We start from the raw sequence: 15,827 nt of genomic DNA, 5'->3' as shown, positions 1-15,827 counted from the left end.
CAGCTCAGTGCATAGATATCCATCACTTGATCCCTTCCACTATCCACCTTGTTCAGACCGACTTCCCTGTGTCCTCACAAGTTGATTTTAAGATTCTATCTTGACTTAAAATCTTTCCGTGGCTGGCCTCATTCCTAGCCTATCTTTATGGATTTCAGCTTTTGTCTTGTTGCAAGCCACCTTCTCTTGTGCTACCTTATTCCAGTTTCCCCACATCCTGTGTTCTAATATCACTGGCTGATGTTATCCTGTCCTCTGCAACTCTTCTCCTCGAACATTCTGATTTGGCAGTTCTCCCGTGGATTTCAATTACCTCTTCAAGCATTTTTGTTTTAAAAACTGGCAACTTTTTGGTTTCTTAATCACCTTCGGTGTTCTCTTTTCCCAACAAAGCACTTTGAGGCTTCCTTGTGTCTGGACGTCAATGACTCTCTCTTCTGCCATTACACCTCAACATGTATTGCAGTTGAATCAGGGAACTTCTCATCTGCCTGGCTGAATCTACACTGCTAAGTACTTTTGCAACCTAAGCAATCCTACAGCTATCGGAATCTTTCATTGAAAGGGAAACACATTAAAATGATTTTAACAATGTTGACAGATCTAAATTTTAGATGTAAATGTGTTTGTTATACTGGAGCAATAGAACAAGACACTAACAAGCTTCAGTCAATGAAGTACTTTTGAAGTGCTGTCACTGTGGTCGGAAACAAAGGTTCAAAATTAGCAAACCTCGCATGCAAATGCAGACTGAATTAAATTTCCACCTCCCTGCATCATAAAGGTAGTATTCCTCCAAAGTTTAGTTCATTTATCACCATGCAAGAGCTGCATAAATGAATAGCTGAGCTCAGCCTTCTATTTATAGTCAGGTAGACTGAGATGATCGAATAACCACAAGATTCACTGATTCTCTTGCTGGTTCAGTTACAGGTGTTTAGGGAAAGATAGCCAAAGGAATTACTGAGTTGGCATCATTGCTGTGTAATATTTATGCAAGATATTATTGATTTTTATTAACTGGTGAAGTGCAGTAACAAAAGTTCAATAAGTCATGAGCCTATTCTGGTTTTACACATTGCAGCATAACGTTGAGTCTACCTCCCAAAGGAAACCTGAAGTGGGGTTCCTCATATGCTTTTGTATTCATATGCTTTTTGCATATAAGCAGATGGGTCATGTCTCTCTGAACGATTGTTCAAGAACTCCCTCGTGCTTCATGCATGTGGCGCACACCGTTGATCCTTCACACCAGGTTCCAATTATGCAGCTTGCTGTTTAGAGGTGGTTAATGATGTGCAATAACTCATTGATTATTTTCAGTTTTAAAATTGGGATACAAATTTTACTGGGGTATTTTGCTCAAAAGAGTTAGAGTAAATGAAATATTTTGATCATTTCTATTGGTCGAATCTTTGCTTGTGGTTTTGTGTAACATATAATGTAATATGTGGTGGCTTAGTCAGCTCTCCTGTTTTTCCAGATATTTTAATGAGATGTCTGCACAGGGACTTAGACCTCGCACTGTATCCAGTCCAATCCCTTACACGCCATCTCCGAGTTCCAGCAGGCCTATATCTCCTGGTATGTATAGTCTTGACATACTTGCCTGAATTACAAATTTTTACTATCTTCCAGTGCTGTATTCTTCTAGATAAGTGGAGAGTAATATCCATTTGAAGATTCTAAGAAAAGCTTCCAGGTGACTGAGTGTCCAGTGGAGTTGCCTCATGTAACACTAAGCTATACAGAAAAAAATGATGCCATAGTTAATTCCTGGCAATTTGGGATCTTCAGAGTTAATTTTCATGCTTGTTAGTGGGAAATAAACTAGCAACTTACAATAACAAAAACTAATTGATGAAACAGCAGGTCTGGCAGTGTCGCTGGGAAGGAAGCAGAGTTGACATTTAGAGTTCAGTACTGGAATCAGGAAGAATTTACAGTTCCTGATTTTGATTAATGTCTAGAGTTTCATAATGATTGCAATAACCTGCTGATACCCTTCCAAATGTGAACCAAAGTACCAGTGGACTGCTAGTAACAGTGGGGCCCCCCACATGTGGAGAGGATGAAAGGGAAAGGGCAGGAGGTGACACACTGAAATTATCTATTTGAAATAAGTGATACTTCGTTACTCCTAATACTTGCAACCTGTTTCATAAGAGGATTCCAAATGGTGTTGAGGGAAAATTTTCCTCTTTAAACAAAAGAACGTCTGACTACTAAATAATGTTCACGAGAGTTGCAATCATAGATTGCTGTTTGTGTTTGGGGTGGGGGATGAAAATTTGAATCGCGCTCTGTCATACCTTGTACAGCATTCTTCAACTGAGTTTTACTGGGTTAAGCTGTGTGTTTTTAACTTGTCTTAAAGCATGCTGACACCAGAGGGAGCCAGAAATGAACTAATTCTGCTCAAAAAGCGTGTAAAAATGACTTTATGCCGTTTGTGAAGAAAGTAATACTTCAGTAAATAATAAAACTTGCATTGTACTTTGACCCAAGCAGTTAATGGAAAATAACCAGAGCTGTGTGTGAATACTTTCTAGGACTATCTTATGCAAGCCACAGTGTTGGTTTCACTCCTCCTACTACTTTGACTCGTGCTGGAATGTCCTATTACACATCACCTGGTCTTCACGTACAGCATATGGGAACTTCACATGGTATTGCGGTGAGTAAAGACGTTGGTGAATTCCGTCTGTTCGGATATCATTAGTTTTGTGCATGGTGGAGGGATGTCAAACTAATTAACTGGAACAGTTCATGCAAAAATGGAGGGTTTTTTTTCCTTGCATGAAATGTGGGAATCACTGGCACTTTTATTGCTCATCCCTAATTACCCTTGAAGCTAGTGGTGATCTGCAGTATTGAAATGCTGCAATCCAAGTTGGAGTAGGTGCAGCACAGTGCTGTTACAAAAGGAGTTCCAGAAGTTTGACCCAACAGCAGAGTAGTTTCACTGATTCTAGTCAATCTGGTGAGTAACTTGGAGGAGAAGTTGCTATTTCAGCCTTTACTTTAAAGGTGATCGAGATTGTAGGTTTGGAAGATGCTGTCGAAGGAGGCTTGATGATTTGCTGTTGAGCATGTTTTAGGTGGTGCAAACTGCTGCCATTGTATCAGTGGTGAAGACTGAATGTTTGAGATGGTGTTGATCAAGCATACTGCTCTGACCTTGATGGTAGACAAGCAGGAAGCTGGAAGAACACAGCAAACCAGGCAGCAACAGGAGATGGAGTCAAGCTTCTGGAGTGTTTTTTGGAAGTGCACTCATCCAGGCAAATGTGGGGTATTTCATCACACTCCGACTTGTGCCTTGCAGGTAGTGGGCAGGCTCTGGGGACATTAGTGGCAAGTTACTCCTCTCAGAATTTCCAGTTTGATCTGTATTTATATGGCTGGTCCAGTTCCGTTTCTGGTCACTGATAACATACAGGGTGTTTTGACAATGCTAATGCCATTGAATATCATGGGGTGAGAGTTAGATTCTCTTTAGTACAAGAGAGCTTCTGCCATTTGCATGGTGCAGTTGCTGCAAATGAGCCCAAGTTAGAATGATGTTCTCGTCATACTGTTTATGGACATTACTTCTGTATCTGAGGAGTTGTGAAGCTGCTGATCATTGTGGAATCAAGAGCAAACGTTGCAATTTCTGATTTTGTGGTGGAGAGGATAATTGACAAAGGAACTGAAGATGCTTTGTCCAAGGACACCAGCCTAAGGAAATCCTCCAGTGATATACTTGAACCAGGAAGATTGACCTTCAGTAAACCAAAATCACCTTAGCTAACAGTATTAAGTGAAATGCTTGCTTAAGGGCAAGATTATTTATATTATTTTAAATTCAACTCTGCTTGAAAGACAGTACTTCTGACAATGCAGAATGAAATAGCAAGAAGGAATTATAAACTCTGCTTGGAAAACAGATTTGCTTGAAAGCTAAACGATGATTAGTTGGATGCGAGTGTTTAATATTATTGTTTAATCAAGGAAGTGGGGAGGATAGGAATGAACAAGGGTCTAGAAGGTTTACATGGAGGAATATAACAAAGTATTAGAGAAATTCATGGAGCATAATAAAGTAAATAAACACCCCCAGGCAGGTTTCTGGGATGTCTGAGATGCACAAGAGATCTCATTAAAACAAAATTCTGACCGAGCTGGATAAACTGGATGTAGGATGCTGGTCCCGTGGCAGGGCATGTTTTAATAGCCTACATTTACTCCTAACTAAGAGTTAGAAAAAATAATTTTTTTTGCAATGCTTGAAACCTCAGTCATTCAGATAAGATATTGAAATCAGAGTTGAGGTATGGTTTTGATTTTGGAGGAGTTGGGCAATTGGATCTATTTAAATAAGGTAATGTTTGCTTGGCATTGACAACTGCAGACAACTATCCATGTGCTCAGAGTCTGAATACTTACAGATGCAACTCGTTCAGGAAATACAGTCTTGAGATGTTTTCTCAATCACACTTTTTTTTAAAGCTTTAACCCTGAAGCAATTTAAAGGGTTTTATTTTTAGAATGAAGCATGATTAGCTGAGCAGCTTGTTCTGAACAATCTGATCTCGAGCTCAGCATTTCTTAGATTGTTTCCCTCCAAACAAAAGAAGCACCTCTTCAAGCTAGTCACTGTTTAAAACAGTGTTACATGAGTCTACTGCAAAGCAAGCAGTTACCACTAGTGTGCTGGTCATGATTTGGACGAAGCCTTGTTTAATAAAGAAATCCATTTTCCAGTGAGCTTTTAATAATCTCTTAAACCACTTTATTACCACAAATCCTGAAATGTATCCTCTTTCCACAGTCCTTCAAACTTTAAATCCTCCAAGCAGTACTTAAATTTAATGCAACTTCGTAACAATTCATCATTATTTGATTTTCAATAGAGTTGATGTAACAGTATTGATAAATGGTTCCATTACATATGTGGGATATAAAGGTATACTGGGAATTGTACTCTGACAGAATCCACATGGATAGCAATAAGAAATTGGAAGAGAATTGTTAGGGTTTTCAGTGAGCATTATGAACCACCAAATGGATGATGACTGAGAGGTGCATTTTCTGTATGTCCAATTATCAATATGACCAATTATATATCACCTGTTCCCTTTCCTCAAAAAAAGTACACTTTTACTACTTGTCAGTTAAGAAACTATTTAACTCCGCCTTTAAAAATATTCAATGACATTGCCTTTCATTGCTCTTTTGAGAGGGGCATTCCACACAGGCCTGAAACGGTTCAGAAAAGATTTACAAGGATGTTCTCAGGGTTGGAAGGTTTGAGCTATAGGTGAGGCTGAATAAGCTGGGACTGTTTTCCCTGAAGCGTGGGAGACTGAGGGGTGACCTTCTCAAGGTTTATAAAATTATGACTCACGTGGATAGGATAAATAGACAAGGACTTTTCCCTGGGGTGGGCGAGACTAGAACTAGAGGGCATAGGGTTAGGATGAGAAGGGAAAGATGTAAAAGGGACCTAAGGGGCAATTACTTCACACAGAGGGTGGTACATGTATGGAATGAGTTGCCAGAGGAAGTGGTGGAGGCTGGTACAATTACAACATTTAAAAGGCATCTGGATGGGTATATGAATAGGAAGGGTTTGGAGGGATGTGGGCCAAGTGTTGGCAAATGAGACTAGATTGGATTAGATATCCTGTCTTGGCAAAGACGAGTTGGACCGAAGGGTCTGTTTCTGTGCTGTACATCTCCATGACCCTAATTCAATTTCAAATAATAAAATTTCTCATCAGTCTTATGTGGGAAACCCCTTGATATTTAAACTGTCTCCTTGGTTATTGTGTCTCCCATACGGGTAAACATCCTTTCATCAATGATGTCAAGTTGCCTCAGTCTTTTATATTTCAATGAGACCACATCTCATTTGTCTAAAATCCAATGGGTGCTGGGTTAACCTGTTCGACAATTCAGCATAACCCCAGGAATCAACTCTTGTGAAACTCTGTCCTGCTTCTCATGCAGTTGTATCCCTCAAGTACAGAAACCATAGTTGTACACAGGAAAAGTTTGTATAATGCTTCCAGAATTGCTGCTTAGTGTACTTGTTATCCAAAAAGGATGGATGGAGTTTTGAGAAATGCAATGAAAGTTAAATAAATGATGTCTCAGAGGTGAACAATTAGGGAAATGGAACCCCCCACACCCCAAACAGTTTGTTCATTATGGCAGTAGTAATGCATAATAAAATAATAGTATAACAGGACCGACTTCAATGGCCATAAGAAATTTTATAAATTTCTGTTCATGTTAAATGGATTGAGTACAAAATATAACAGTCCACAAGGTGAATAGATGTTATGCAAAGGATAGAGTTAAATGGATACAGGGTATGATATTCGATCTAATAGACTGAAAACCTATCATAACTATAAGGAGTGCAATATGGTGTTAAGATTTTTTGAGCTTAGAGGATATAAGATAAAAGGCTAGCAAATACAAAAGGAAGTACTTCCAATAACATACAGAGAAAATGGCCACTGGAATGGAATCCAATTGTGGAAGATGAAGCTAACATGTTAAATATTTTGCATCAGTTTCTCTAAATGATAATTGAGGTGAAAATGTAGATGGGTATGGAAATTTGAGTTGACCAAGAGAAGAATTCATTCTTTTGAAACCGAAGTCAGTTTTACAGTTATTCTTTTGGAGAGGAGATGGCAGCAACTTTGACCACAATGTTTGTTTCAGTCCTCAAGCACGCAAATTGTGGCATGGAACTTGTACAGAGTTGATGACATACCTATGAAAAAGCGAGAGGATAAATAGTTGTTTGGTGCGCAAACATTTTCACATCTAAATTCTGAGGATACTTTGACATGCTTGCATTTAAAGTAAGCGAGGACAGCTATGTTGAAATGCATGTATTGTTTAAAAAAATAAAATGTTTTTGAAGAGGTATGCCAGGTACGTCACGAGGCTGAAATGGATATTCAAAAGGCGGTTGATAATGTTTCATAATATTGCATAGAAAAATCCAGGAATAAGGGCATGGATTGAAAGTTACTTGAAGAAGCACCTTTTAAAGCTAATCACTGTTTAAGACTGTGATACATGAGTCCATTGCAAAGCAAGCAGTTACCAGTAGTGTGCTGAGAAGAAGCTTTCCTTAATAAAGAAATCCATTTTCCAGTGAACTTTTAATAATCTCTTAAACCACTTTATTACCACAATTCCAGAAATGCATCCATTTCCATAATCCTTCCAAATTTAAATCAGGTAGATTGAAGGTAGATTGAAATTGTAGATTCATCATGATCGTAGTAGTGATGGAAGCCTGATTCTCCTTCAGATGGACGGTGTCGTCTATTCTGATTCATAGGGTTTTGATGTGACCTTTCTTCATGTGACTAAGCAGGCTGATTTTTGATCCTTAGATCTTTGGGTAGTCAGGACAGGATGTCTCATGAGGGACCCAAAGTGCAAAACCAAAATTGCTGAAAAAGCTCAGCTGGTCTGTCAGCATCTGTGGAGAGAAATTGGAGTTAACAGTTTGGGTGCACTGACCCTTCTTCAGACCCAGAGTGCGGACTTGCTTCCCCCTTGCCAAACCTGTCTTATTGTGGAGAAATTTGGACTCTGTACCTTGTTGTACAAGTTGTCACCATTTTAAGCAATTGATAGCAAGCTTCTCCCAATCGCTTCAGTGTGGCTGCACTTTGAGAGAGTTTGTATGTCTCTGCTGTTTTCATTTGCCCTTTCCTGGATTAATGGCCACTTGAGTGTTGAGAAATCTGGACCTGGCAAGACAGACACTTCACTTCCATCTGGGTCCTGTGTCCTGTTAATAATAATTTGGTTTTGTGAGAGTTTGCTTGAATGTTTGTGGAGCTGGCTTCAGAACAAGAGCGTAAGGACTCATCTACTCAACCAGTAATCTCACAATTGATGTGCTCCAAGCTGTCTCCAGTATCCTGCAGTAGAATCAATGGGTGAACCGCCATCAATGAGAGTGTTGCTTCAAACAATTGGACAGAGGAGAAACAACAAAGTCCATGGTTCTGATGGTATTTCTGCTGAGATTTTCGAAGCTCGTCAGGGTTTGCTCAGCTGAAGACACCATGCACTCATCCTGTGGGAGTGATCAGAATAGTGCACTCTTGCCCAAAAAAAAAAGAAAATTCTGTGGCTGAGGAAATCTGCCCAGAGATGCAGCAAATGTTGTGGACCTTTTCCAAGAAGCATCTATGACATTATTTTTGTTGCCATACAAATCCGAGGAAAATGCCATCCTTGAAACTAGGATCTCTCCGTTGCCTTCGTCAACCTGACCAAAATACTCAACGGAGTAAATTGAGAGTTTCTTTGGATTGTGTTCCACAGAGGCCTCTTCACAATCCTGCAACTGTTGCATGACATGACAGCTGAGATTATTTCCACTGAAACACAAAGGCCAAGAGACCTCATCGTGATTTTTAATGTGATCATGGGTTTTGATGGATTAAGAATGAGCAATATTCTCTGGTAGAGAGTTACTCAAGTGAAGAGAATGATTTAACATTGTGATAAATGTCTTTGCAATGTGTGTGTTGTTTTGGGTGAAGATAAGAATAGACCTACTCGTTATGCATGTTTCTTCACTCTTTTCCACCCCCAAAAAATGGTCTGTCTGCTTGTAAGTATTATAAAAACTGGAATTTTATCTTAAACCCATGTCAAAGAATCTCTTCCTGTACCATTGATCTGTCCTTTTCCTTGGCCATCGTCAGAGATTGAGCCATGCTGTTTGCAACCTTGGTTTGGATATTTGACCCTCTGATGAGGTGACTCCCACCCATCTACATTATTACAGTGGTCACTTATTTGGCTTTTCTCTATTTCTATCTCTGCCACGTTGCCCCACACACTCAATCCTAAGTGTGTCTGCTGTTGGAAGCTTCAGTCTGGGTTTGTAGCCTCCAGATTTGATCATGCTAACATACTTTTGGTTGACTACTCATTCTCTTTCCCCCACCATATGTACATGTTTTCAAGATAATTTAAAGCTCTGCCAGCCCTGTGCTAACTTCCAATGTTCCTCACTTACTAATCTAGTTTCTGTCCAGCAAAGCTTTGATTTCAAAATATTCCCCTTTTAAATTTTTTAATGGCCTTCCCCTTCCCATCAGTAATTTCCTTTCTTAACCCTCTGTCTGCTTCATTAGCACTTTGCTTTCTCAGATTGAGCACAAACGGTGAAACTGTTAACATTTTCAGATGTTATTGTTCATGTTTTATCATTTGTAATGCATCCCTGTAGCTGAACCTCCTTCAGTTTCAGTGAGCTGTTCTTTTGTAAGTAATTCTGGGCAGCAGAGTAGGTCCTGTTTGAAGTGACTTTGGAAAAGTTTTGATCTGTATGGTTCTAACGCCATGTCCTGAAGCTTATTTGCATCTGTTTGTTTTGCAGAGGCCTTCCCCAAGAAGAAGCAACAGCCCTGACAAATTCAAACGCCCGACACCTCCGCCCTCCCCAAACACACAGACAGTGGTTCAGCTGCCACCGCCACCACCTCCGCCAGTCCAGCCAGCGCTTCAGTGTGCAGCATCCCAACCAGCCCATCCCCAGCCTTCAGCATATCCTCCTGCTCCTCCTCCGCCATAACGTGCATGTGCTGTGAAGCACCCAGAGTGGACTGATGACATAAAAGCAGTTTACTAAAGCCAAAGGCTTAACTGGCATCTTTTGGATTTGACTTATTTGCACTGAGATTATATAGGCTTCACCGCTAACTGTGTTGTAAATGTTTGTCTGGAGGGCAGCCAGTGTTGTTTGTCCACAACACTAATTTACTGCATTTTTGTCAGTGTTGACTGGAACCTCATGCACAACCTTCATCTTGTTGCTTCAGATATCTGCCACATCCATTTGGTGATAACAGTACACAATTGAATGTCCTGATGGTTCCAAAGCTTCATTCCACAGATTCGTAAAACAAAACACACGCACACACTTACACAAGAAGACCTTTTGATGATTTTCATTACAAATTTTGCAGCAATTGCAAGCATGATGTGTCTTGTTTTCTAGGCTGTGTTTATGCTTCAGTGTTAATGCTTTTGTGTCTTGTTGGGTTTTGCCAAGCATTTACAGAATTAGCACTACATTTTGGAGCAAAGTGGCAACGGAGTTCTAGGGGAAATATTGAGATTTGTCAAGCACCATCACTAAATCTAATGTCTACAGGTGGTCTGATTTGTATCCAAATAAACACCATATAAGCTTAATACAGATTCAGTATTGAATTTCTGCCATGTGCTGTGACTGCTTTTATTTCCCAGCAAAACCAGTTTTGGCAAATCAGTACCATTTTGGCAAGGATCATTTTCCAAGTTTACTTAACAAATTTATTGTGGATCTGGCTTGTGGCAACAGGCAATATCAATAACATTTCATATTTCAATCCAGCAATCAACATTTTTTGATGTAAACTGTAAACTTGGGTTTTAATGTCTGTGGGCTTTGTAGATGGTAAATCATTTAGACAAGCGAACTGGCGTGTTGTGCTGCTTTTTGAGCAAATGTTGCCTGCTGTAAAATATCTGCTTTTGACGACTAGAAATCATCAGCTGAAATATTGGTGAATCCTGCGAATTCAAGTACCATGTTGAAAGAACAAATAGTTTTTATTTGCTGCCAAATCAGTTTTTATTAGGATTTGAAGATGTGACTGGGAAAAAAAAAGTAACTGTTTTGAACAGATGCATTGTGGTGTAATCTGCTAACTGAGGTGGAATCCTTTCCAGTTACCAAGGTATAATGCAATTGTAGCCAAATAATTTGGTATTGCTTGGTAGTTAAGGGGCAGGCTGCGGAGAGGGCGAGTTCTTGGCTGTAATGAAAGCTTCAATAATACGGAAACTGGTACACTGTACAAAAGGGAGTAACCGCAAGCATAATTTTCCATTCATCCTACAAAAATAAATTGTTTGGTTTCACTTTGCAGCAGCATCAAAAATGTAAGTGTCCTTCTTTGAAACAAAAAGAGAAGCGCCATGCTGGGGAGAGGGCTGTGAAGAGAACAGGTAGCTGCCATCTGTGTTTTGTGCCATTGTTTACAACAAACCTAGATATGTTTATGCTGGGTAGTTAACACTTTGCTGAGGTACTTGGAGCACAAAGCCAATTTTGGCCTCTGTTGAGGTAACTTCTCAAAGCCAAGGCAGCCAGCTGTGATTCTGCAGATGAGTTTGGGTGGCAGGGCCAATTGATTGCTGTCAGCTGAGTCCTGACTTGAAACTCTGCCTGTGGATGTTAGATAAGAGCAAGATCAAGTTCAGTTGCAATGTCCCAGTATTGCCAAGAATGCTATCAATTCACTGTTGATATTCACCATATAAATACTGAGTTTTAAAACATTGTCCGATCAGGATTGGAATGCTTACCAAGTCCAATAAATCCCCAACTTTTGCGGATACTAATGCAGAGAGGTAGCTTGTGGTTCCCCAGAACCATAAGGCTGGTGTACAGAGGGATGCTGATTTAATTTAGTGATAGGTACAGCACATCCTGATAAGATCAACTGGTGAATTTCTAGTGTACAGTAGTTTGGTTAGTGTATATACTATACAAAACTTGGGTACTGAGACCTATCTCAGCTGTGGTCAAGGCCTACTGTGACCAAAACAAAGTTGACCTTTTTATTATGAGGTTTCAGCCATGGTCTTCTGGATAATAATGTGAAATCAAACCATTCCTTTCTGTGGAAACTACAAATCTGAGTGTGGTTAAAAGTTTACCCAAAGTGGTTGCAGGAGTACAAAATCTAATGCCAGGATTTTGAAAGATGCATTGCTCCAACCATCATGGGGAAGTTCAGACCAAGTGCGTCCTTGTGGCCCTTCCCCAAACACACGATCAATCCACTGTACCCGTGTTTAGCTGGTCTACTATCTCCAAACGACCCAAATTCCAAGGTTCTGTAGCACTGGACCAGATATGTTTTACAAGTTTCCAGCAGAGGAAATTTGATAATCAAAAGTTGGTGGCTTCCTCACAATTATGCAATTTAGGGAATAGCTATCCCCTTTTCTTGTGAGGAAGCAGAGGTAAACTGCCTGTTTCAATTTAGATTTGTAACATCTATCTGTGTCCAGCCCTTTGGTATTGATGTTATCCCTTGTAACATTTCACCACCTGTGTAGTCTCAGTTATCCTCCATGAAGACTATGGTACAGGGTGACATTATCTATTATCCAATTTTACCTGCAAGCCACATTAGCAAAGGGGCTGGTCAGCATACTCGCCTGGTTATGATGTAACCACTGGAGGTCAGTGTGACTTGTCAATTGGTCTGAAAGTTACTGAAAAATATCTAAATGATTTAAATCTCAAGGAACAAATATGAGCTGGTCACAATGGTCATCTTTCTCTTCTCTTCGTACCCCCCAGTGTCTCTCTCGATTTGATCAAAAACTTCTCACCTAAAACAACTGAATTTCACCATATGTAATTTTTGTTATAGAGGTGATTCTGATGTATGAGCTGTATCAGTTTTGACATTAGGGAGGATTTTGAGTTCAGTTTAGATACAAGGTTGTCAACCTTTTTTCTGCTTTTGATGTTAAATGTGGTTCCCACTGTTGTTTTTCACAAAATATGGAGAAAAGATTCAAAGCCTTTGAGTTTGGCTGATGGAAGGGCTGTCCACAATTAACTGCTAAACATACAGGCACAATTGGTTAACGGGAGTTATTTTCTGTCTAGGAATTGCAACTTTTAAACTGGCTGCAGCCCGTTTTGATAACTGAAGACAGGAATGTTGAACAATCTGCATATTGTTAATTGGGCTAGTCTTTGTGAAATGTTTGTGAAGTTGAGGCCAGACTACCAGAGAGAACAGTGAGATTTTTTTACTGTGAGCTTCCCAATCCATAGTTTTGGGTTTACTGATCCAAGCCCAATGGAGAGACTTAAGATAATTTAATGAGCTGGTTTAAATTATGCCTTTGATCTCCATGTTTAAGAATTGAGGTGGCACAAGTACCCATTGTGGTAGGTGCATAATTTTCTTTTAAACCATAAGAGTTTGCTGATAAAGCTTTGTGCTGGAGTATGTGGAACAAAATTTATCTGAACTTTTGAGTAATGGTACTTTAACCACCAGTATTAAAATAGCTCTGTTATAGGTTTCAATCTTTTTCTTTAATCTGATCTTACCAGTTAAATAAAAATTCATTCATGGGAAAAGGGCCATAATGGTAAGGCCAGCATTTATTCCCATCCTAAATTGCCCAGAGGGCAGTTAAGAGTCAACCACATTGCTGTGTGTCTGGAGTCACATGTAGGCCAGGCTAGGTAAAGATGACAACTTCCTTCCCCAACAATCAACGTGATATGTGTTTGACCAACCTAACTGTACAATTAATCTTGGCAACTGCATCTAGAGAACTGCACAACCACTCCAATGGTACATACTAGTTTCTACATGGATCTCAAATCTACAAGTGAAATTTTAGTAAATGCTGTCCAATAATATTGGTGTATAAAACAATTATCCAGGACAAAACAGCATGGATGGGAATTCCTGCATTTCAGAACGTACCACTTTCTGCATATTGTGTTTATTCTAAAGCAAAGCAACTTGCATTTATGTAGTGTGCCTTATGTTCACAGGACATCTCAAAGGGCTTTACAATCAATTTCATATTTGTATAATGATAATTGCTATCATGAAGACAAATATGTCTTTCAAAGTCAAGCAAATTAGGGCTTTGATTGTTTTCAAACAACCTTTTCAATAATCACCTAACTGCTGATTTCTGTTTTAATTTCAGCTGGTCCTTGCCTATTGGTAGTCATAGAGTTTGGTACTGTTATACGTTGCCCCAATCATTATTCCTCATTCATTATGTTCTCCACCATGTTGTACACTGAAAATCTTTTATAAGTTCAATGAGCAGTATCTTGAATCTGCAGCTGCCATTCCATGCTATTTAAGCTAAGAACTCCAGGTCCAATCAAATGGTTTATTATTGCTAAAACTTCAGCTTTAATAAAAATTCATCTGATTGCAAACTTAGTGACTGGTTGAGCAACATGTTGTGCAAGTTGGTTCAGGTAAGTAGACTGGACGGCTGGTTTGTGATGCAGTTTGACACCAACAGCATAGGTTCATTTCCCATGCTCGCTGAAGATGGGAAAGGCCGTTTGACCCCTCGAGTTTGCTCTGCTATTCATGAGATCATGGCCGTTTATCAAGTTCAAAACCCTAATCCTGCCCCCTCAAAATAATCCCTGATATTTTTAGCCATGAGCTGTACCTACCACCTCCAGATGTCAGGTGAAACCACTACCAATCATGTAGTTGGTGAGCAGCCCTGTGGCCCTCTAGGATCATGGTGACTTTACCTGTGAGGGCAGATAGAGAGCCACGACATTTATACGTGATTAGAAAGTACATTTAAAATATAGTACTGCAGAGTCCTAATTTCTTCCTCATTTTAGTATAAACATACGCGTAATTCCACTTTGTTTCAGTGACTTGAAACATTTCAACCACGTTAGTTCTGTGTGCTTGCATTGCTTTGTATACCTGAATTTTTAAAGCACTTGGCTCAAATTTAATTCAGATTGCACCATTATCTTCCATTTGTAATTCATAGATGTCATTGATGAGAATTTAACAAGTTATGTCCCATCTTTTTGCATAAATTTCAGACCCTAGTCCATGCTTTTAACTTGACACTGATTTCTTTAAAGCAAGATGTGGCAATGCAAAGTTTAAAAACATTGTTGTGCTAAGTTTTATTTTTCCTTGTATTTTTTTTGTTCCTCTGTTTTAGTGACTATGAATGTTCAGTGTCATTAGATCTCTGTGTACATAATATACATTAGATAAATGCAAGATTGGGGAAAATATCTGGTAGTTCTTTGATTGCTTTGATTCACATTTAATCCAAGTTTAAACAATTTTCAGTGTACTATGACCCCAACTTCTGAATTACATGATGAAAACAAGCAAATTCTGACATGTGGAAACAGTTTAGTGTTTACAATAGCAAGCAAGACATTGTATAAGATTTGATTGTAGTTTATATTATGGTTTATCTTAAATCAACTTGTTTACGATCTGAAGATTATTCAGGTGCTTCACAAATTTACAGAAATCATTTCAAGGGCTATCTTTTATGGTTGACTTCATAAAGCAAACAATGAAATACTTGGTTCCAACATACTTTAGAAAAAAACTATGATTTTGGGCTAGTTATAGATAAATATTACAGAAGTGCCTTTTTTTTTGTTTTGTTTAGGTGGTGTCAAGTTTTTTTTGTGTGGGAATAATGCATTCAACTGCATACGTGCATTTTCATTCACCCTAAAGTGCTTGGCCCATTTATGCACACACCCTTCTATTAAGTACTGAGCTTGACAGCAGGAAATGTGTCTGAATCCAAATGTTTGTCCCCTGTCAATTGATCTGAAATTTGCTAATTGTGGTGAATTTTCTTTCAGCCTCTAAGTAGAGGAACTTGAGCCGTGTAGAACTTCTAGTCTTTATTTCAAATTAACACGCTTTAGGTAGCGTACACCACATTAAGAAAACCCATGTACATTGTGATTGTTTTCTTGTAACTGAAAATGCTAATAAAATGCTTTGTACAAACCCTCTATGTAGAACCTTATGTTCTATTAACGTACAGTGGGATTCTGTCAACTTTTCATAAAGGAATTAATGCACTGATGTTTGTTTCAGTAGTTAATCAAGTAAACCACTGAATGCAGCTATGAAATGAAACCTGTGGAAATTGCTTTGGGACTCTATGTAGTTTGAACCAGGCCAGTCCGAAATACTTAAAAAAAAAAGGCAAGATAA

The 15,827-nt window shown here is 39.1% G+C and overlaps 1 protein-coding gene across 1 annotated transcript in view; it reads left to right on the top strand.

Annotated features, from left to right (window-relative positions):
- The window catches only part of ccdc6b (coiled-coil domain containing 6b), a 68,699-nt gene extending 53,081 nt beyond the window's left edge, over nt 1–15,618 (top strand). The window contains exons 7-9 of the mRNA XM_072557879.1: nt 1,484–1,584; nt 2,553–2,677; nt 9,422–15,618. Of these exons, the coding sequence (XP_072413980.1) occupies nt 1,484–1,584; nt 2,553–2,677; nt 9,422–9,616 (421 nt within the window). The 3' untranslated portion in view covers nt 9,617–15,618. The remainder of the gene's footprint in view (nt 1–1,483; nt 1,585–2,552; nt 2,678–9,421) is intronic.
- The last annotated feature ends 209 nt before the right edge of the window (nt 15,619–15,827 follow it).

This window comes from Chiloscyllium punctatum, chromosome 38 (assembly GCF_047496795.1).
Source record: "Chiloscyllium punctatum isolate Juve2018m chromosome 38, sChiPun1.3, whole genome shotgun sequence".
In the NCBI taxonomy this organism is placed as follows: domain Eukaryota; kingdom Metazoa; phylum Chordata; class Chondrichthyes; order Orectolobiformes; family Hemiscylliidae; genus Chiloscyllium; species Chiloscyllium punctatum.
Note: the sequence above shows the minus strand (reverse complement) of the source record. Positions and strands in the feature narration are given on the sequence as shown.